Here is a 21,032-nt window from a genome sequence, read left to right as displayed (position 1 = left end):
GACAGCTGCGATAGAATCATGAGTCAATCCCTGGTCCATCTAATGGGCCCAGAGCTGGTCCAGCTGAATGAAACTCATTGTTTGGCATTTGTGGACGCCCATAAATACATATGAGCATGGGACAAGATTGACGCGTACGATTTGCATTTTTGTGTAAGTTTGCGGTCTGAAAACAAGTTGGGCCGCGCCATCACGCCAAGTATAATAAATATTCATGCAGTCGACAGACGGAATCACATAATGTCTCATATTAACTAAATCTTATTAGCCGGGCCGTAGGAAAGAAAGATGCGAACAGGCAAACATACTAATGATAGTTTCACATTCATAATGATCATTATTCCCACTAAGCTCTTGGCATCAAATCCTGATTTTTGCTTATCTCGATCTGCAAATCTTGAATAGTTATGAATATCAAATGAGATGAAATGAATATCAATAGAACCAATTCTAGCAGTTTCTAGACTTTTTTTTAACAAACAACAAATATCCGAAACTTTTATGTCGCGCACGAACTTGAACTGTGAGAGCGTATTATGCAGTCATAAAACTCACTCCCGGCTCAAAATGATTGCCTTAAATCCCATTCTGCCACGCCTTCAAATCATATTCACTTCTCACTCACTTCTTGAAAGAGCAAAGGAAAGTAAAAGTTTTACTAATTTATTGCTAATTAAATGGTATAGCCCTAAGTTACAACTCTGCTCTATAAATGTTCAGTCATATACGAAAATTGATGCTCTCACTCTTCGCCTCTGTCATCCATTATATAACAATAAAAACTAGTTAATCTGTTAAGTTGCCAGAAACGAAAAGTAAAACTATATTTTAATTGCCAATCAACCAGTTCTATATAGAAACAGAACAGGATGATTAGAATGCTAATGTGCTAAGAAAACATATATAGCACGAATGCCATTAACAAACGAGCTTGACTAGTATATACCCTGTGAATATGCAAATGATTGGCCCAACCGTTAATACAATCATATGTAAATCTATTACATATTTGGTTTGATATTCATAGACAAATATTTGTAACGACCTGTATCAAATTTTATGCTTTTGATTTTTGAATTTATTTTCAAAATAAGCTTTGAGAATTTTATAAGGAAATTATTATTGTCGAAAACATTTTTTTTTTTTTTTTTTTTTTTTTTTAAATCAAAACAAATAAAATTTAAAATAGGAATCATAAAATTATGTAATATAATAGAATATAGAAAATAAAAACAAATTATGAAATAAATATTATTAATAAATCACTAAAATATTTTTATTTATGACAGAAATCAACTAAAAAGCACTAAACTAAATTAAAATAATAATAAAAAATCAATCTAAAAACTTAAAGACAAATTTGTTAGTCTAACAAAAAAACAAATAATAAAATAATAAGAGCATAGTTTTATTTCCATATCAATACAAACTCGTATTTTGTTTATCTGCGGCTCGTCGATCTTCGCATGATAGACAAACAATAGAACTGAACTCCCAGAGCAGACTCAGAGACGACAAATAGAATATAAATGCATTCAAATATCGAAGATGTGAACTTCTGATACAGATCAAACGACTTCACTGGGTATACTTAGTACGATGAAGAGCAAACAAGCTTCAGTGATGTTCTTTTTGACAGAGTTATTGATTGAATGCCATTCAAGATGCGATAATTGGGTTTCTAAAGACAGTTATTGCTCTGTGAAGTCGACGGATTTGGGCTCAAGTGTACAGGTTGCCAACTACTGGAGGCTGCTGTGTGAAAACTGGTTTCCGACCCAAAGCCGCTTATAGAACCCAAAAAAAAAAAAAAAAAAAAAGCGACATTAGATAATGAAAATTATATATTAATGAAATAGTTTGCGCTAATTTGTGTTTTTGAAGTTATATTTGATGTGAGGAAAGGTGCGGCGAGAGATGCGATCATAATTAGTGGAGGCCGTTCAAATGTCGTAGACGTTCTAATCAATATTTTGTACGGATGTCGTTTTGTCAACGTCTTGGAGATACCTATTGATAGTCGATTCTCTGCCGCCTTTTCTACTTGGGAATTTGTTTTTGGACTTTGAGAATTTATTTAAATATATATATATATGTATATATTTGTGCACATATATGTATATTAATTTGTGAGTTTCTATAAAAACAATAGAGACGAGTAAGACATAAACCGTTAATTAGCATAGAGCAACCCATTATTGTGTTCCATTCGATAGTTTTTCGTATAAAAACTTGATACCTCGATGCCACCAACAACAGATCAACTCAGCCTACAGACCCTAAACATGGTAAGTTCTAAGAACAAAACACTTATCGAGTGAAGTGCTCGAATCGATAACACTTTGATACTCAATTTCGGTTTTCTTGTCTATCGCAGAAATTCTGCGTTATCGCTTTGGCTCTGGTCGGCCTGGTGGCCGCCGATGTCAGTCACCTGCTCAATGTGGGACAAGGTTCTGGCTATGCTTATGGCGGCTCCTCCGCATCCGCATCGGCATCCTCATCTGCATCCTCATCCTCGTCGGCCCCAGCAGTGCTGCCCGGTAGTGATTCAAGCAGCTACACCCCTGCTCATTTGATTTCGCAGAATCAGCAGGCAACCACTTCTCAAGTCGTTGTCGGTGCAGGCGTCAGCGGCAGCGGTAGCTCATCGGCCCCAGCAGTGCTGCCCGGTAGTGATTCCAGCAGCTACACACCAATTCATTTGAATCCTCAGAATCAGCAAGGAGCTGCCGCACAGCTCATTGTCGGTGCCGATACCAGCAGCTACACACCAGCTCATTTGCTTACTCAGAATCAGCAAGCAGCTACCGGACAGGTAGTTGTCAATGTGGACACCAGCAGCTCATCGGCCCCAGCAGTGCTACCCGGTGGTGATCCCAGCAGCTACCAGCCAGCTCATTTGATTCCTCAGAATCAGCAAGCTCAAGTAATTGTCGGTGCCGATACCAGCAGCTACCAGCCTGCTCATCTGATCTCCCAGGATCAGCAATCTCAAGTCATTGTCGGTGCCGATACCAGCAGCTACACACCAGCCCATTTGATTACTCAGAATCAGCAATCTCAAGTGATTGTCGGTGCCGATACCAGCAGCTACCAGCCAGCTCATTTGATTCCCCAGAATCAGCAAGCAGCTACCGGAGAGGTCGTTGTCAATGTGGACACCAGCAGCTCATCGGCCCCAGCAGTCCTGCCCGGTAGTGATCCCAGCAGCTACCAGCCAGCACATCTGATCCCTCAGAACCTGGGATCAGTCTCAGGCTCTGTGGAGACACAGTCGTTCAACATTGGTGCCAATACTTATACTCCGGAACAGTTCATTCCTCAGGCCGATCGCGTTGCCCACGTTACCTACGGCGTGCCGAAGGCTCCAATTGCTATTGGTGCCAACACCGTCACACCTGCCCATCTGTACCAGGAGCCCGCGTCCAATGGCATTGAGGAATCCAACGTAGCCACATACACGGCTCAGGCTGCCTCTTCAAGTGGCTCCGCCAGCTATGGCACACAATACGGCTCCAACGGCGGCTATGTTTACTAAGCTCTCTAGCTTACTCCATATTTGTCTCCCTCTCGCCTATGTTCCTTCTCCTTTTTGTGAATAATAAAATTTCAAAACGAAATGTATTTATCGACTTTTAAATCGAATGGACTCGGAATGGGCAAACGTAGTTAGTCGACCCATCTTAAATGGAACCATAATTTGAAATGTCAATCCCATATTCTCGCAGAGCACGTCACGGTCCATTCGCTCATAACGAAGATTCGCTTCGAGTGTCTAGCACTGCCATTAATTTTAATTAGTCGGATATCGGAATTGATTCGCTGGCAAATCGAAGCTGAGATACTCTAGCCATATTTGATATATGAAACTGCAGTCAATGAAAATTAAATATGGATCCATTTAATAAATAACTAAGGCACAGCTGAAGCCAATTTGAATTTATTTACATTTTTCTATCTTATATAAGCAATCTCTGAGTTAAGTCAAACTTGGCCCAATCCGTTTAAACGAGCTGCATTTAGTTAGCTCATATCAATTTATAACCCATAATTCAACTGTGTTAATTATTTCGTGACGTTCGCGTTTATGTAAATGCAATTTCAGTAATTAATGTTAACACTCTGTTATGCATATGTAGAGGAAGTTGGCCTTTTTCTATGCCAATGTTAGCACTCTGCGTGATGAATTATGTAGATCTATATAATGTAGATGTATTTAATGTAGGTGTATGTATATAATTAATAATTATATTATGTATAAGAAATTCGGCTTTTCCATGTCAATGTTAAAGCACTGCAAATGTATATGATGTATACGATTCATATGATGTATATGATGTAAACGATTCATGTGATGTATATGAAGTAGGTGATGTATATGATTTATGTGATGTATATGATGTATATGATGTATATGGTATATATGATTTATATGATGTATATGATGTGTACGATGTATATGATGTATATAATTTATATGATGTATGTGATGTATATGATGTATATGATGTATATGATGTATATGATGTATATGATGTATATGATGTATATGATGTATATGATGTATATGACGTATATGACGTATATGATGTATATGATGTATATGAAGTATATGATGTATATGATGTATATGATGTATATGATGTGTATGATGTATGTGATGTATAGATGCATATGATGTATATGATGTATATGAAGTATATGATGTATATGATGCATATAATTTACATGAGGTATATGATGTATATAATTTATATGATGTATGTATGTGATGTATATGATGTATATGACGATATGTATGTACATACATGTGTATGCATAGGTACAAATATTACTTATGCATATAAAGTTTGTTTTTGTTTACAAATGTTAACACTCTGTTATGCCTTTGTATAGGTTGTTAATATTTAGAGAACATCGACTTGCCCTAATAATATATGCTGTCAGGGTAACATATGTTAATAATTGACTTATGTAAATGTTGCTCGTTGCCTTTCAAGGCAATTTACTAATGAGTTCAACAATGTCGGTTTGTCGCAACTCCTCCTACTCGTACATTCTGATAAATAATTACAATGTCAGCATTTCATGTTTGACTTCCTGTTCAAAGGAAATAGAAGGCTTGCCAATTATTGAGTCACTTGAACCGGTCCCTTGAGATACAACTGCAATTCGTCAATGTTGGAATGCCCTTAAATAAACGAAGACAATTAAAGGCTGCAGCGATTGAGAAATGTTGTGAGCTGTGTCTGTTACAGGTTCATGAACTTTTGCAGGCCATGCTCGAAGTAAAAGTTGATCCGAAGACTTGCCATGCCCTCTACAAATTATGTAAGGCTATGAGCTCCACTCGCATATCAGCAGGCATGTCCGCTCAGTGTTCTCAAGGCCGTTTGGCTTCTTTTTTTTAGAAAGTGCTACGTAATGGCAACGCGACTGGGCCAAGCCATGCTGAATCACATCATTTTGCATTCTTGGCATGGGGATGCGGGATGCGGGCTGCTTTGATCTTGCCAAGGTCTGTTAAGCTGCAGTCGGCGCTGGGCTGGGCTGGGCTGGACTGCCTTACCTCTGCTAATGGTTTGACCCTTTTATTTTCCTACAATTTTTAATTTTCTGTTAATTTTGTGTCAAACTGAAATTCAATTAATTTCTTTAATTGAATCCATGCGGTCAGAGTGACAGCCCGATTCGACCAGTTCGCATAAAGCCATAAAACCCATGACCTTCAAAACGAATTGGTTCGTGTGCGCCCTTAGCCATCTCTCTCTCACTCACTCTCTCTCTCTCTCCCGCTCAGTCGCTCATTTCGCACTCACCTTTTCTGGCACTAATGAGTATGAAAATTAGTTGACAGACTAGTATTTAAATCCATCTATTAGCCGGCTAGATCTTTGGATCATAATCTTGTCCACCAAAAAAAGTAAAAAATTAAAATAAATAAAGGTTGCGGAAAAGTTTTGTAAATGCGTAAACTTGTTTAACGCGTGTGCTTTTTATTTTTTTCTCTCGCTCTTATTGTTTTTGTTATTTGCTTTTTCTGGCTTGTCTTTATTTATGGTTTTATGTTTTTTTTCTTTGCGCTTAGTGTATATTTTAAGTGGAAGCTGCAGACGTAGCTGCTCCCACCGCCTCTACCACCTCTACCGCCGCTGCTGACGCTGCCGTCGCTGGCGCTGCTGCCGGCAGCTGCCTCTTCTCCAAATGTGCTGCAAGTTGAGTGATGCTCTTTTTTCGCTATAAATTGCCGGCATGCTTTAGGGATCAGCATCAGTTTCAACGTCTAGCTCGTCCAGTACAGTCGTAGTCGTACCTATCCATCCAACATGGTTAGTACACCTTAACCGTTGGAGCCAACCGATCACAAATTGGTTCACATTTTATTTTTTTTATTTTTTTCTATAATCTTCTATAACATTTTTTTTTAATGTGCAAGTGTTATTGTTATTGTGCTGTGCTCTGTGCCTAATCGGATCAAACGTCTTCTTCTCGTCCATTGCAGAAATTCCTTATTGTGTTCGCTCTGTTCGCCTGCGCGGCAGCCGATGTCAGCCACCTGGTGCCCAGCAACGATTATCTGCCGCCTGTGCAGCAGTCGTACTCGACTCCATCGGTGAGCTATACGTCCGGTGGTGGCAGCTACTCGACTGGCAGCACCTCCTACGCGGCTCCTGCTGTCAGCTACCGTCCACCCACAAACGAATACCTGCCCCCTGTGCAGCAGCAGGTTTACACCGCTCCGGCCGTACAGCAGCAGGTTTACACCGCTCCTGCCGTGAGCTACACTGCCCCAGCTGTCCAGCAGACCTACTCTGTCCCAGCCTACCAGCAGACCTACACCGCCCCGGCTGTCCAACAGACCTACTCCGTTCCCTCTTACCAGCAGACCTACACCGCCCCGGCTGTCCAACAGACCTACTCTGTCCCCTCTTACCAGCAGACCTACACCGCCCCGGCTGTCCAGCAGACCTACACCGTCCCAGCTGTCCAGCAGACCTACGCTGCCCCCTCTTACCAGCAGACCTACACCACTGGATCCACCGGTGGTAGCTACTCGGTTGGCGATGTCGGCACCCAGTACGCCGCCAACGGTGGCTATGTCTACAAGAAGAAGTAAGACGTTGCAAACTGTTCACCAAATCGAATTAGCAACAGTGTAAATAGCCCATAATGTGCTCTTTGCACCATCAATTCTATTCATTTGTTTTTTTTTTACCAACCTGTGTGTATATAATTAATTAAAAAGAAAAAAGAAACAAATCAGCGAGGTTTTATTTTAGATATTTAATTACATTCCCTTTGCTTCCGAATCAGAAATGCAAATCAATAATCATTCATTCAGTCAGTCAATCAAAGTCCATCAATCATTATTAAGTGTATTCTCTCACATGACAGATCTCGAAGCTTTCAAAGTCTCGAAGAGCTTTTGCCAAAGATGTCAAAGCTAAGAAGTTGCCTAAACAAGCTTACGGCAAGCTTAGCGCGAGCTTTTTACGTGGCTTTTAAGCTCGAGCTTTGCTCCTCGCAAAGCTCTTGTTTATGCTGGATACTAATATTGTAAAAGACTTGTAAAAAGCTTACTGGCATATGATTACCAAGAAAAAAGTTTATTTTTGCAAATTGCGAATATTATATATATAAAATAATAAATCAATATATTACAAACAGATCTAAGCACAGAGGACGATAAGGAAATCAAATGGAAAATGTAAGACATAGATTAGAGGGTATCTAAAAGCTAAGACAAACAAAGGGACCTGATTGTTCACATGCAATACAAGTACAGGGTATCTCAAAATTAAAAATCAAGACACATACATATAATATAGGATATCTCAGACCCGATCGATATATAGGCACTATCAAGTCAAGTATAGGGTATCTCAGAGTCAAATAGAAATTAAAATACAAAACTAAAATACGTTAGGGGCAGTTCGAATTATAGACTTTACTTTAAGTACAGCACTGTATTATATGTCAAATACAGGGTACTGAGTAAGACTTAAAATATTAAGATATATTTAATATACTTCTTTTTATTGCTGTATAGTTCAAGTCCTTTAAGGATAGTTGGTTACATATACTATTAATTTTAAGTACAGGGTATCTCATAAGACAAATCGCCACTGAAATGAAAAGCAGTCACTGATATTTTCAAGTACAGGGTGTCTCATAGTCAAATAACGAGTAAAAAGAGACTTCCATGTGACAGAATACAAGGTATAAAAGAAGTTCGACTATATATATACTAGGTAAAAGTCTATCTGAGATGCCCTATACATACTATTACTATATAAAAGTACTACTAAATTAATATTATGCATCCAGTATAGGGTATCTCCACGGTCCAGTTGCAACACAGCAAAGTCGCATGGCATCATTTGTCATTCGACTTTTGTTTGTTTATTTACATAGAGTTGAGTTCTATTATGTCATTATTTCCAACAGTTTTGGAATCTGTGTGTGTGTGTGTGTCTGTGTGTGTGAGTGGATATGTTATGAGGCTAATTTGCATTGTGAATATTGAATTGAGAATTGAACATATAGGGGAGTTGATAAGAGATTCTTTTATATCTGGATTGTAACATTTATAATTATTATATCATAGAAAGCGTCGAAATGCCGAAACTGGAACTGAATTGTTAATTGCCAAGAGGCAAACCAGTTGAGAGAAATGTATTTCGTGTAGTCTTTGTATGCAAAATTGCCGGAGCACCAGGAGCCAGACGAGGGGCGGCCGGCAGGCGGGTGATGCGATACGGAGGGTGAGGAGGAGGAGGAGGAGTAGGAGGAGAAGGAAGAGTAGGGTCAACCGATGTTGACAGTTTAACAAATTTGCCCGGCTGCCTAATTAATTTTTATAGTTCAAATTCGGATTTGGAAGTTCAACGGAACTTGGCATCGCCCAGATGGCCATTATGATGCAAAGTAGACGAAAGTGAAATGGAATCGACACGAAATACGACATTTATGTAAGTTTTGCTAGATCACAATGTAACCGGCGCACTCTGGCTTCCACTTATAAGTGGCCCACTTCATGGCCCATGCCGCACACAGTTCACACCGCCCGCTCGAGCTTGAAGAGCGCTACGACACCCGACAACTCGCAGAGATCGAATCGCTAGAAGGATGCCTACAATGCCATGGACCAAATGGCCACTGCTGCTCCAGCTGGGGCTGCTGCTGGTCCTGCACCTGACCACAGCCGATGTTAGCCATCTGTCCAAAAACTATTTGCCACCGGATCCCAAGCCGTCGGCCGCGCAGCCCCTGGCGGACGAGCCAGCCCCGGCGGAGCCTGCCAAAGCCAACGATGGCAGCTACTATCCCGGCGGCGGCTTGACGCTGCCCTCGGGCTACTCGGTACCCAATGGAGGCAATGTTCCACAGCCGCACAGTGCACCGCCCAATTTCCCGCTGCCCATTTATCCGCCGTACTTTGGATTCAACGGCGGTAGTGCGGAAGCCTTTGGCAATGGGTTTGCCAATGGAGCACAAGGACCACAATTCCAACAGCCTGGCCAGTTTCCAGTCGGTCCTCAGCCTGGCCAGTTTCCAGTCGGTCCTCAGCCTGGCCAGTTTCCAGTCGGTCCTCAGCCTGGGCAGTTTCCAGCTGGTCCTCAGCCTGGCCAGTTTTCACAGGGCGCTCAGTTTGTAGGAGGACAACAAGGCTTTCAGTTTACGCCTGGACAACAGGGCGGAGGCTTTCCAGTTGGCCCACAGGGCGGCGGCTTTCCAGTGGGACCCCAAGGCGGCGCCTTTCAAGCCGGCCCAACGCCATTTGCACCCGATTACCTGACCATGCAAGGACTACCGGCAGCCGCCATACCGCTGCCCTTCCAGCAGAACGTTGGCTTTGGTCAACAGACTGGCTTTGGCGGTCCACAGTCCACACATCACTTCCAGCACCTGGTCAACGTGGGTCAGCCATTCGTGCCCAGCTTCGGCATACCCGGCCAAAACTATCAGCCGCATCCACAGCGGTTCGCCGACGAGCCGCAGCCAGAGGGCAAGGCGAAGCCAAAGAGCACAGACGCCAAGGCGCTGGCCAAGTCCCACAACAAGGAGACCACCTACGCCTCCAACGGTGGCTACGTCTACAAGCGCGCGAAATGAGCAACGACGACATTTAGTGCCAATAAATTATTATTTAATCAATTTGTGTTTTATTTTTTTTTTTCTGTGTCTCTCTCTCTCCCTCTCTCTCTCCATTCGGTACGGTTCGATTCGATTCGATATTCAATTTGATCATCACCTTGTGCTTTTTTCCCGTGTTTACGATCTCACACGATGAGCAGATACGAGTCACAAAAGCTCGGCTTGGCTTTGAGAAGAACATAAAACGAAAAAAAAAAACACACTTAAGCTTAGCGAGTCATGTCTGGCTTGACCCGAGCAACACCTAAAAACAATAGTTAAACTATTTATTGTATTATATAACTCAATGAAACAGGCGGATATACTTGACTCGTTTATTGAAAATGAAACTATAAATTAGAGCCAGACCTTGAAAGAGGTCAAAACTTAACTAAGTTTCGCTGTCTATCTCTATCTCTCTCTCTTTCTCTCTCTTTTTATACATACCTCTTTATCTCTATATCTATATAAATATACATATACATATCTACTTTAGTAGACAGCCTATTAGATACTAGAGATATTGGATATTTATATGTTTATGTAGGTAAACAAACTTAAGTCTTGGGTTTTTGAGATGAGATACAAGTTTGGTATCCACGCTTACTGGAGAGCTAGCAAATCGAAGCTCTGGATTTTATGAGGTCAAATTGCGGAAGAGAGTCTATTCATCAAATAAAGCCGAACATATATCGAACACAATTAACGGTTTTTGATCTACGTTAGAGTATTATGCAGTCGATTATGTCTGATTTGCCTAACAGTACTTTATATGTTATAATATTGTTTCCACATTTTTATATTCATTCACGAAAGTGAATTATATTGATTTTTTGCAATGCTCGTCAGTCTAGCCGTCCGTCCGTCTGTATGTTCGTCCGTTACTCCGTCCGTCTGCTCGTCCGTCTATCTGCCCGCCCAAACGATTTCGACGCTATTGAAACTATAGACTTGTGTATACTCTCGAATAATAAAAAGTCAAGACCTGTCCTATCCACTCACTAGGGGGCGTGGCAAATCGAAGACAGCATTTTAAGGTTCCTCAGAAACTATGATACTCAAAGTGCTAAAGAGATCACATTTCGAATTCAAACTCGAGCTAATAGCCCGAAATTCAAGAGATATTCCGATTAAATCCAAGCTCAATACGGCCGTACAATTTTTGTCGAATTCTTTCTATTGACTGAATAGAAATTTCGTCTTCTAAATACCCTATGTCAACTCAACCTCAACTAATGTTTTCAATATCAACTACTCAGTCGGTTAACATAATGACTAGTCAAAGGGAAATACCCACCCATGAATAGTAGAATAACTATTTGCAGCCTAGTAGCGTTAAGCTGACTAAATCGTATGCGAATCGTTGCGAAACTCGCTCCATATGAAATAGATTTGCTAATTCTTTGCAAGCAACGCCCACAGGTGTCCAAGCAAAGGTGATATTTCCTTTGGCTTGCAACTCTTGTATTTTATGTTTCTATGCAAATTCATTTGGCAAGTTTCGCGCTTCTTCTTCTTCATTTTGTTTTGTTTTTTTCTCTTGATATCTTGTGGTTTTATAGTCGTTAATTTTTCATATTTGTCTACACAGTTTTTCGATGTTTTGTTTAGCTGCAGCCCCCCCATTGTTGCTATTATTATTTAACGTACGTTATGTTGTTGAATAGATTTCGTTTGTTTCTATTTGATAGATACCTACATACATTTATGATGTGTGTGAATACCCTGTCCGCAGTGAATTTGATTGATTAAGGCCAGAAAAGCATAAGCAGACGTTGAGCAGAGCAAGGCCTAGGCAATTATGAGAGTATTTTGTTATAGTATTATCATATAAGAATATACTCTCATAACTGGAAATCTAATTTCGAGTTCACTTTCAGAGAGCAGTTGCTCTGGAGCTCCTCTATACCATAGAGCTAGTTCAAGCTAGCTCAATCGAAGCAATCAAACATGACTTGCACTCTGCTTACAGGGTATCCAGCTAGTCAGCATCTTCAATGCTTTTTACGGCCATACCTCTGCTTCATTTGCATTCGCTTGTAAAACAATTTCATTCAACGCTTTGTCAATTATACAAGCCATGTTTTCTATGCTAGTCTCTGTAAAGCTTATGCCGATGCCGGTCTTCTTCTGCTTCAGCTTCTTCGTCATTTTCTTGTTAATCTTAAAGGTTGTCCGATCGGCAATTAGTCATAATTACTTAATGCAACTGTTGCCAGGGGCACAGACCCTCAACTTGACATTTTTTTACAGCTTTTTGTTTCATTTCCATCAGCTCGAGCGACGCGTGCAAAAGCCGCAGGTGCAAACATATTGTTGTTGCTTTTGTTGTTGTTGACCAAAAATTTCGGTATCGATTTGTACGCTTGATAAGAAATTATCAAGCTGAGATCTGACTGAGATCTGACTTCATTATCATTATAATAAACATAATTTTCTAAACAAATGTGAAACGCAGCCGCACAATATCATGAAATGTATAACAGCGTGTTATGCATGAAGGCTAAAATTAAAGGAATTATACAAATATGGACATATTTTATGGACATATGCATATATGCATGCGAAATATAAAATAGCAACACCATCACATTGAATAGGCTAAGGAGGTGCAGCTCTAAACTATTTTGGATAAGCTTCATAAACAGAAATCATTTTTTTCCAAAAATACTTAAAAATTAAATTAAATTTTGTGTATATATGTATATATTTTACTCATATTTATATATATGTCAATAAAAACACAAATAAAAATGTGTATTCTTTTTAATTTAGATCATAATAACATACAAAACATAATTTATTTTGTTCATCAAAAAGTGCAGTATATTTCTGTTCAGTATATTTTCTTATTAATAAATGCGAGATTGATAAAGAGAAATAACTTTTTTTATATATACGAAGTATATCCATGTTGCCAATATTTATATACATATATGCATATGTATATGTGGTTAATAACAAAATGAACATTGCTTTTATTTTTCTCGTGTATTATTTATGACATATTTGGCAACATTTTGCGAGTATTTAGTTTCTAATTTATTTTGGCTTATTTTTAATTGTTTATTTTAATTTGAGCAAATGACGCAGAAGGCAAAATAATTTAAAATTCAACCTCAAGAAAAGAGCAACAACAATTAGATAATATTTTATTATCTTTTTATTTTTTGTCAACATATTTACATGCTTGTTTGTTTTTGCACGATTGCAAAATCGACGCGGCCAGTGTTGCCACCCCGTTAGAATGCGTCAGTGACGTGAAAGCTTAGGCCTGTTTCTGGCTATCGAACGCTGCCTAACAGCGATACCTATCGCTGCTGTTGATTGTCAATTCAATGCCAACTCTAGGAGTTCGCCGCGGATCGCCGATCAGTTTGAATTGCATAATTTAACTAGGTGAAGTCAACGAACGCACCCAGGCAGGCATCAATTGGTGGTCAGCAGAGACTGCAGCAGCAGCAGCAGCCGTCGCAGCAGAAACTATGCAAATGCGCAATTGCAACAAATGCAAACACACTTTGAGCTCTGGAAAACTATTGCATGTGTGTTCGAGTGCGTGTGCTTGTGTGCGTGGGCTTGCGAAAAGAAAGCCATTTGTGTAACACCGCCCCCGAGATGGGAAATATGAGATTAGCAGACGCGACTGGGCCACATCGCAGCACAGGCAGAGCCAAGCCGAGCCGAGCTGTTGGCATTGTGTGTGCATCGTCGTCGAGAGTGTGAGGCATTGTTTGTTTGCTGTTTGTTGTATCTTCTTCTTTTTTCATTTATTTATAAATATTTTTTTTTGTTTTTTGTCTACAACTTTTTGGGCATTTATTAATCGGCCCAAAGTTATAGCCAAATTGCAAGCTTTTGTTGTGAGCATTTAGCATTTACATATTCACACACAAGCGACACACGCACACCATGAAATATAGATGTCCAAGATGACGCTGAACCAATTATGGAATGACAATGATGCTAGCTGTCGCCGCAAGTGCTCTGGCCGCCGTCTTCAGATGGCATTCGACTATAAATGCCCATCGGATCTGTTGGGCAGGCATCAGTTTTACGGTTTCGTTCGTTTGGTGTAGCACGCGCAGATCTTGTAACTTCACACACAACATGGTAAGCGAGTGCGCCCAGCCGCGACCATCCTCACTTTTACCACCTGCCTGCCATTAGCCAACTCTGGATTGTTTAATCTGTTTCTGTTTCGGTTTCTGTCTATTTTCATGTCTTGTGGTTTGCCTGGCAGAAACTCATTGCGTTAGTCGTCGTTGGCACTGCCATGGTGGGTCTGGCTCTGGCCCGTCCGCAGTCGAATGCCTATTTGCCCCCGGCTCCCATCAAGGGTCTGCAGCAGCCCGGCCAGCAAGCGATCAGCTATCAGAGCTATCAGCTGCAGCCGCAGCAGTCGCAGCGTTCCATTGCACAGATTGAGTCGATCCGTCCATCCGTTTCATTGGGCAGCTTCACCATCCACAGCGGCGGCCAGTCGAGCGTTAACCAAGTGTCAACGGCTCCACAGCCCACGGCCGTCAGCTACGAGACATCCAAATCGTCAGTTAGCGTGGCGCCAGCAGCTCCCACGCAGCTCTTTGTGCCCTCGCCTCCAGCTGCTGCTCAGGAATCCACAACCGTTGTTGAGCAGTCGGTGAGCACTCCAGTGGCCGCTCCAGTGACCCAGCAAACCTACTCAGCACCAGCTCCAGTCGCCCAGCAGTCATACGCCGCCTCAGCTCAAGTGGTTCAGCAAACTTACTCCGCTCCAGCGCCAGTAACTCAGACGACCTACACTGCTCCAGCGCCAGTGGCTCAGCAAACGTACTACACTTCAGCTCCGGTGGCTCAGCCAACCTACTCAGCTCCAGCTCCAGCCCTTCAACAGCTGTACTCTGCTCCAGTTCCAGCTCCAACTCAGCTGGTGCAGCAGACTTACTCTGCTCCAGCACCAGTGGTTCAGCAGACCTACTCCGCTCCTGCTGCCACTCCTGCTCCCGTGGTTCAGGAGACCCAGTCCATTCAGAGCACTACCCAAGTAATTTCGGCCCCAGCGCAAGTGGTTCAGGAGAATCAGGTGATCTCGTCGCCCGCACCTGCTGTTCAGGAAATCTACTCCACTCCAGCAGCCGCGCCAGCGGTGCAGCAGACCTACTCTGCCCCTGTGAGCCAAGTGATTACGACCTCCACTCCAGTGGTGCAGCAGTCATATGTCGCTCCCACTCAGGCCATTCAGGAAAGCTATGTTGCGGCCCCGGCTCCAGTGGTGCAGCAAACCTATACTGCTTCTGCTCCAGTGGTGCAACAAACCTTTGCTGCCTCTGCCCCGGTAGTGCAGCAATCATACACCGTTCCTGCTCCTGCTCCGCAGGTGCAGCAAATCTTCTCCGCCCCAGCTCCAGTTCCAATCGTTCAGCAAGTGCAGGAGACTGCCATCCAACAGGCTCAGTTTACCGGCTATAACTACCAGGCACCAGCACCCACTGCAACCTACAATCTACAAAAGGTCGTCTCTGCCTCCGCACCCGCACCCATCCAATTCCAAGTGCAGCAGCAACCGCAGCAGCAGCAAGTACAGCAGGTGCAGCAGCAGCAGCAACTGCAGCAAGTGCAGCAGGTACAGCAAGTGCAGCAGCAGCAGCAACAACTGCAACAGCAGCAAGTGCAGCAGCAGCAACAACAACTGCAAGTGCAGCAGCAGCAGCAAGTGCAGCAGCAGCAGCAAGTGCAGCAGGTACAGCAAGTGCAGCAGCAGCAACAACTGCAGCAAGTACAGCAAGTGCAGCAGCAGCAACAATTGCAACAGCAGCAAGTGCAGCAGCAGGTGCAGCAGGAGCTGCAGCAGCAAGTGCAACAGGCGCAGCAGGAGCTGCAGCAGCAAGTACAACAAGTGCAGCAGGAGCTGCAACAGCAAGTGCAGCAAGTACAACAACAAGTGCAACAGCAAGTGCAACAGCAGCAAGTGCAACAGCAGCAAGTGCAACAGCAACAAGTGCAACAGCAGCAAGTGCAGCAGCCACAGCAACAGGTGACCTATACCACCACGGTTCAGGCTCCAGTGCAATTGCAGCAATCCTATGTACCAGCACCACCCGCTCCACTGCAATTGAGCAGTCCAGTTGCTGCGCCAGTGGCACAGTTCACGCCCAACTACAGCTTCACACCTGCCCTTACCCAGCAGGTGAGCTACGCACAGCCAGCTGCCCAAAGCCTTGTGCAGAGTACGACCACCGTCCAGCAAGCTGCTCCAGCTCCCATTGCAACTCCAACTCTGGTCTCGGCTCCAACTAGCAGCGCTCTGATTAGCAGCCCGGCCCCAGCGCCAGCCACAGTCACAACCAATGCCATCTCACAGATTGGCACCAACTACGGCAGCAACGGCGGCTACGTGTATGAGAAGACAAACTAAATGCGTTTGAACGGGTTGTCGAGCAGACGCCCGAACTCGCATTTGCGACACCGTGAATTGTTTTTTTTTTTTTTTATTATTTTTATGTAACCTAGCCAAATTGTAGTACTAGTTTTGTTAAATTGCTTCTTTTTTTTTTACTTGAAATATAATCGACTAATGAAATGAAATTAATTCAAGTGTTTGCCCTTCACGCGGTCAGCGCTGAAAATCCTTCGAGCCGTTACAGCTCTGTAAATTTCAAAACTAACAGCAGCTGAACAGCTTATGCGCGTGGAAAGCTGCCAACACTGTTAAACAACTCGTGTGTAAAAAGTGCGAAATTGAGAGCAGTTTGATGTTAAATTTAAATTCGTCACACACAGTGTTGCCAGAACTGTTAAGGAACAGAACTGTAAGTTACAGCGCTGCCATAACTGGTAAAAGCACTGTTAGAGGAACTATTAGTGCCCGAGCTGTTAAGAAAGTCATTATTAGAGCTGTTAAGTGAAGCGCTGCCAAGTCGATCAAATAACAGAAAGGAGAACTTTAAACGCCAGAGCTGTTAACTAGCTGATAGTTCTCTGATGAGAATTGGCAAACGGAGCGCCAATTTGAAATGTCTCACGAAATACAATATGAAAAAGACATTAATTATCAATCAGAGAAGCAAACGGATGTGAATGTGAAAAGCGCAAAAAAGACGGATTTAGAAAATGCTATAAATAGCTGATATTTAAAATGTAATATATCTGATTGCCAGACACATTTCGATGTCGAATATGAAACTGCTTTGTATATTGAGTCTACTACTTGGCGTTACTCATCATCAGCAGCCGCACTTGGCTATCTGCTGCTGTTGATTAATTAATATCAGGCCGTCTCGGCTCTCTGAAAATCCCATCGTGTTTTAATTTGTTTCTTATTTAATATAGCCACAAGGTAGCTTTTTTCATTGTTTTCATGTTGATTGATTGTGCGCTATGACTGATTGCAGGGCATAGAACTCGTTGGCTATAGACGGCCCACCTAGCGGACCTGCCAAGCTGAGCGTTATGAATGGAGTTTCGTTTGCCAATATCGTGCTTTATGAGTCGGCCATTAAATGGACGAGCTGTGCGACTATAAATGCCAGCCGAAATAAAAGCAACGAAACATGTTTCAGATAGAATATTGAGTTCTGAGCCAGCTAATGAACAAACCACCAATCATCATCACTGACGGACGTCTCACTCCGAGCTCCACTAGGAGCTCAAGCTTGTTCTGAACATTGCTTTTATTATTATATGAGTCTTATTTGTTTTGTGCTTTTATTTTATTATTATATTTTTTTTTGTTCTCTCTGGTTTATTCATAGAAAGCTTATAATGAACGATATTTTATGAGCATTTGTTAAATAAGCTACAAGTTCTTATTATCTTGTTCTTCTCGCTGCGTCGCTTTGACATTTGTCTCTTGACTATAAATATGCTAGGACGCGCTAGTCAAAAGTTAGTTCTTTGACCAACTTTGTCAACGCAGCAACGCGCAGGAACACCCTCACAGCACCCCCGCATACACGCATACACGCACACACACACTCTCACACACAATGGTTAGTAAGGACATGCTGCTCTGGCTCCGGCTCCTGCTAATAGCTCCTGCTAATCATTTCAGCAACTCTTTGCCATCGTCTCGTTCGCCCTGTTGGCCCTGGCCGCAGCTGATGTCAGCCACCTGAGCAACACCTATCTGCCACCGCGCTCCTCCGTGATCACGAGTGTGACCAAGAGCTACGTCGCTCCGGCTGCCTCCGTCCAGAGCGCCTCGTATGCCGCCCCAGCTGCTGTGGCGTCTGCCGATGCCGGCTCGTTCAGCAGCGACTCCTCGTTCGTGGCTCCCGCTGCCTCCGTCCAGACCACCTCGTACGCCGCCCCCGTCAAGACTTTCACCAGCAAGACTTACACCGCTCCGGCTGCCACCTACCAGAGCACTACCTATGCTGCCCCAGCTAAGCAAGTCTTCAGCAAGACCTACACCGCCCCAGCCACCAGCAGCTTTACCGCTGACTCATCCTATGTCGCTCCCGCTGCCTCTGTTCAGACCACCTCGTACGCCGCCCCCGTCAAGACTTACACCAGCAAGACCTACACCGCCCCAGCTACCGCCGACACATCCTATGTCGCTCCCGCTGCCAGCTACCAGAGCACTACCTATGCTGCCCCCGTCAAGACTTACACCAGCAAGACCTACACCGCCCCAGCCACCAGCAGCTTTACCGCCGACTCATCCTATGTCGCTCCCGCTGCCAGCTACCAGAGCGCATCTTATGCTGCTCCCGCTGAAGCTGCCGCCGCTGGTAGCTTCACCAGCGACTCGTCGTACGTCGCCCCTGCTGCCAGCTTCGAGAGCGCCTCGTACGCCGCTCCAGCCAGTGGCTTCACCAGCGAATCCTCGTACACTGCTCCCGCGGCCAGCTTCGAGAGTGCTTCGTATTCTGCTCCCGCTGCAGCTGCCGCTACCGCTCCAGTTGCCAATGTAGTGAGATACTCTGGCATTGACACCGTCTATGGCTCGAACGGCGGCTACGTCTACTAGTTGGCTCCAAGAACGCTTCCAATCGATATTCCTCACAATTTTTTTTTTTCGAACCAACCTTTTTTTTTTTATAAATTAAAATAAAAACAATGAATTTCTTAAACTACCAGAAACGATAAACGCAGCATTTTATTTGCATTCGATGAAAGTTCTACAAAGCACTCGGCCCGTAAATATGCAAATTTGTATTCATATTTAGTCATATGCATATACATGGGTCTCTATAAATACTTCTTTAAGTAAGACCATTGTTCTACTATAATTAGTGAATTTTTAATGTTTAATGTGTTTCCTTTAGAAATAGATTCGATGTTTTTGGGCGTTCTGTGATATCATATGATATTAATATTTCATGATTTCATCATCAATACGTCAATACATCTATATCATACTAAAATTTCGTTATATAAAAACTATTCGCTCAGCCATCAAGATCCGTTTAAAGTAACTGGAGCACTACCGGCTGTGGGCTTGATTGATTACAATGATATGAGACTTAGATCAGTCTGAAGAAGTCAAGGGAATCTAACTATTCAATTCTTATTATTTCAATTCTCTCTCTCTCTCTCTCTCTCTCTCTCTCTCTCTCGTCTCTCTCGCTGCTCCAACCTCTCTATCTCTCTCTCGCTCTCTATCTCTCTCTCTCTCTCTCTCTCTCTCTCTCTCTCTCTCTCTCTCTCTCTCTGTATCTAAGTATATCTATAGGTACACATGTCAATAGATAGCCACAAAGAATGGGATATACATTTCTTTATTTGAAGACGTATATAAAGGATGGCTCTATTCATTTTATGGAGGTGGTAGGCGAATCAACCTATGATTTTCGTTCAGTAAAAAAGGATCTGCTATATATCGACAGTCTTTCAACACTGGGCTTTATTGAGCTGCTCAAGAGAAATATACAATAGATGGGATTTACATAGATATACATGTATATAAGGTTCGCAGATGATTCCTAGGTGGCGGCATCCTTCTCCTTGGCCGTGGCCACAAAGAGAATGTTGAGCTTGCTGCTGATGGGTCGCTTGCTGTCCTCGTGCTTCACGTGCAGCGTGCCCGAGTCGAGGCTGAATGTGCCGACCAGCTGGCCGGGCTTGAGGTAATAGTTCTGGCCCATCGATGTGGGCCGATGCTCCGTAATAAAATGATACAGCATCGGCTCGGCAATGAATATCTGTGGCTTCGTTGTGCTGGCCGTGGGCCGGGCGAAGCTGTGCATTGCCAGCATCGACAGCGACAACAAAATCCAAGTGAACTGCATGACGAGCGATGAGCGATGAGCGATGAGCGACGAGCGATGTGCAGACGATGGCAACAAGTTGGCATCTGAGGAATTGCAACGGGTCGAAATATATATATATACATGTATTCTGGATGCAGCTGCAGCATTGGGCCAGGGCAACGGCCCTTCTATGCGCTTCTCACGCACGACTCTTCCTTGCTTGCACGCCGTTATTCGGGCATAACAAGTTTCTTCGAGGGTCCATTAACATTAACCCGATTCGACAAAAAGAGGAAAAATCAAAATGCAATACATGAAATACAACAAAAAAGAAACTATATATGTACATATATACTTATATGAATATGAATACATATATGTATATGTATGTATGTATACATTGCTTTTTTAGCGCTCCCAATTCAGCAGCACAAAAGGCATTCAAGAAAGATGAGAAAGAGGTAAGAAATGAAAAGAAGGCACAACAAACTCACGCAACAAAAAATAATCTTTGCAAATTACGTTTGTCGTATCAGGTTTTATATACCATATATAATACATATACATATATCACATGTATATATGTAAGTTGATAAACTTATAATAGTAGTTGGTGCACATAATATAAATAACACATAATCAGCTTTGTATTTGCTTGTATTGGTTCAGCTAATTGTTAACTTTTCGTAAATACCCTGTAAACTACCCTGTAAAGGG

The 21,032-nt window shown here is 42.8% G+C and overlaps 6 protein-coding genes and 1 long non-coding RNA gene across 10 annotated transcripts; 5 read left to right on the top strand and 2 right to left on the bottom strand.

The window, feature by feature from the left end:
- The first annotated feature begins 2,150 nt into the window (after positions 1–2,150).
- On the top strand, positions 2,151–3,627 carry LOC108657748 (uncharacterized). Of its 3 annotated transcripts, XM_089264404.1 has the most exons (4): positions 2,151–2,288; positions 2,378–2,567; positions 2,697–2,929; positions 2,990–3,627. In XM_089264404.1, exons 1-4 carry the CDS (start codon positions 2,244–2,246, stop codon positions 3,539–3,541), a joined length of 1,020 nt encoding a protein of 339 aa, XP_089120530.1. In that variant the 5' UTR covers positions 2,151–2,243; the 3' UTR covers positions 3,542–3,627. The 3 variants fall into 3 exon arrangements, with proteins under 3 accessions (XP_089120530.1, XP_089120529.1, XP_089120528.1); XM_089264403.1 differs by having other exon boundaries at positions 2,378–2,929; positions 3,059–3,627; XM_089264402.1 differs by having other exon boundaries at positions 2,378–2,929.
- A 2,555-nt stretch (positions 3,628–6,182) lies between these two features.
- Positions 6,183–16,707, top strand: LOC108657750 (uncharacterized). 2 transcript variants are annotated; one of them, XM_089263843.1, is made up of 4 exons: positions 6,183–6,332; positions 6,506–6,864; positions 6,919–7,026; positions 15,097–16,707. In XM_089263843.1, exons 1-4 carry the CDS (start codon positions 6,330–6,332, stop codon positions 16,535–16,537), a joined length of 1,911 nt encoding a protein of 636 aa, XP_089119969.1. In that variant the 5' UTR covers positions 6,183–6,329; the 3' UTR covers positions 16,538–16,707. The 2 variants fall into 2 exon arrangements, with proteins under 2 accessions (XP_089119969.1, XP_017965894.2); XM_018110405.3 differs by having other exon boundaries at positions 6,506–7,026.
- Positions 6,382–7,026, bottom strand: LOC149090593 (uncharacterized). The gene is made up of 2 exons (XR_016197338.1): positions 6,919–7,026; positions 6,382–6,864 (listed from the first exon to the last, which is right to left on the bottom strand). It is a non-coding gene; the product is annotated as an uncharacterized LOC149090593 (long non-coding RNA).
- Positions 8,823–10,161, top strand: LOC108657749 (uncharacterized). The gene has a single exon (XM_089264715.1). It carries the CDS (start codon positions 9,133–9,135, stop codon positions 10,117–10,119), a length of 987 nt encoding a protein of 328 aa, XP_089120841.1. The 5' UTR covers positions 8,823–9,132; the 3' UTR covers positions 10,120–10,161.
- LOC115564516 (uncharacterized) lies at positions 13,714–15,091 on the top strand (the record flags this gene model as incomplete). Its single annotated transcript, XM_030388906.2, has 2 exons — positions 13,714–14,253; positions 14,384–15,091. Coding segments are annotated over exons 1-2 (867 nt in total), but the record flags the coding sequence as incomplete, so codon positions are not given.
- Positions 16,708–17,951: 1,244 nt separating the features above from the next.
- On the top strand, positions 17,952–19,213 carry LOC115564515 (uncharacterized). Its single transcript, XM_089264501.1, has 2 exons — positions 17,952–18,110; positions 18,173–19,213. Exons 1-2 carry the CDS (start codon positions 18,108–18,110, stop codon positions 19,091–19,093), a joined length of 924 nt encoding a protein of 307 aa, XP_089120627.1. The 5' UTR covers positions 17,952–18,107; the 3' UTR covers positions 19,094–19,213.
- A 726-nt stretch (positions 19,214–19,939) lies between these two features.
- LOC108658625 (uncharacterized) lies at positions 19,940–20,402 on the bottom strand. The gene has a single exon (XM_018111283.3). It carries the CDS (start codon positions 20,352–20,354, stop codon positions 20,049–20,051), a length of 306 nt encoding a protein of 101 aa, XP_017966772.1. The 5' UTR covers positions 20,355–20,402; the 3' UTR covers positions 19,940–20,048.
- Positions 20,403–21,032: the final 630 nt, after the last annotated feature.

Source organism: Drosophila navojoa, chromosome X (genome assembly GCF_054131105.1).
Source record: "Drosophila navojoa isolate 15081-1374.11 chromosome X, UAZ_NAV_1.0, whole genome shotgun sequence".
Classification (NCBI taxonomy): Eukaryota; Metazoa; Arthropoda; class Insecta; order Diptera; family Drosophilidae; genus Drosophila; species Drosophila navojoa.
Note: the sequence above shows the minus strand (reverse complement) of the source record. Positions and strands in the feature narration are given on the sequence as shown.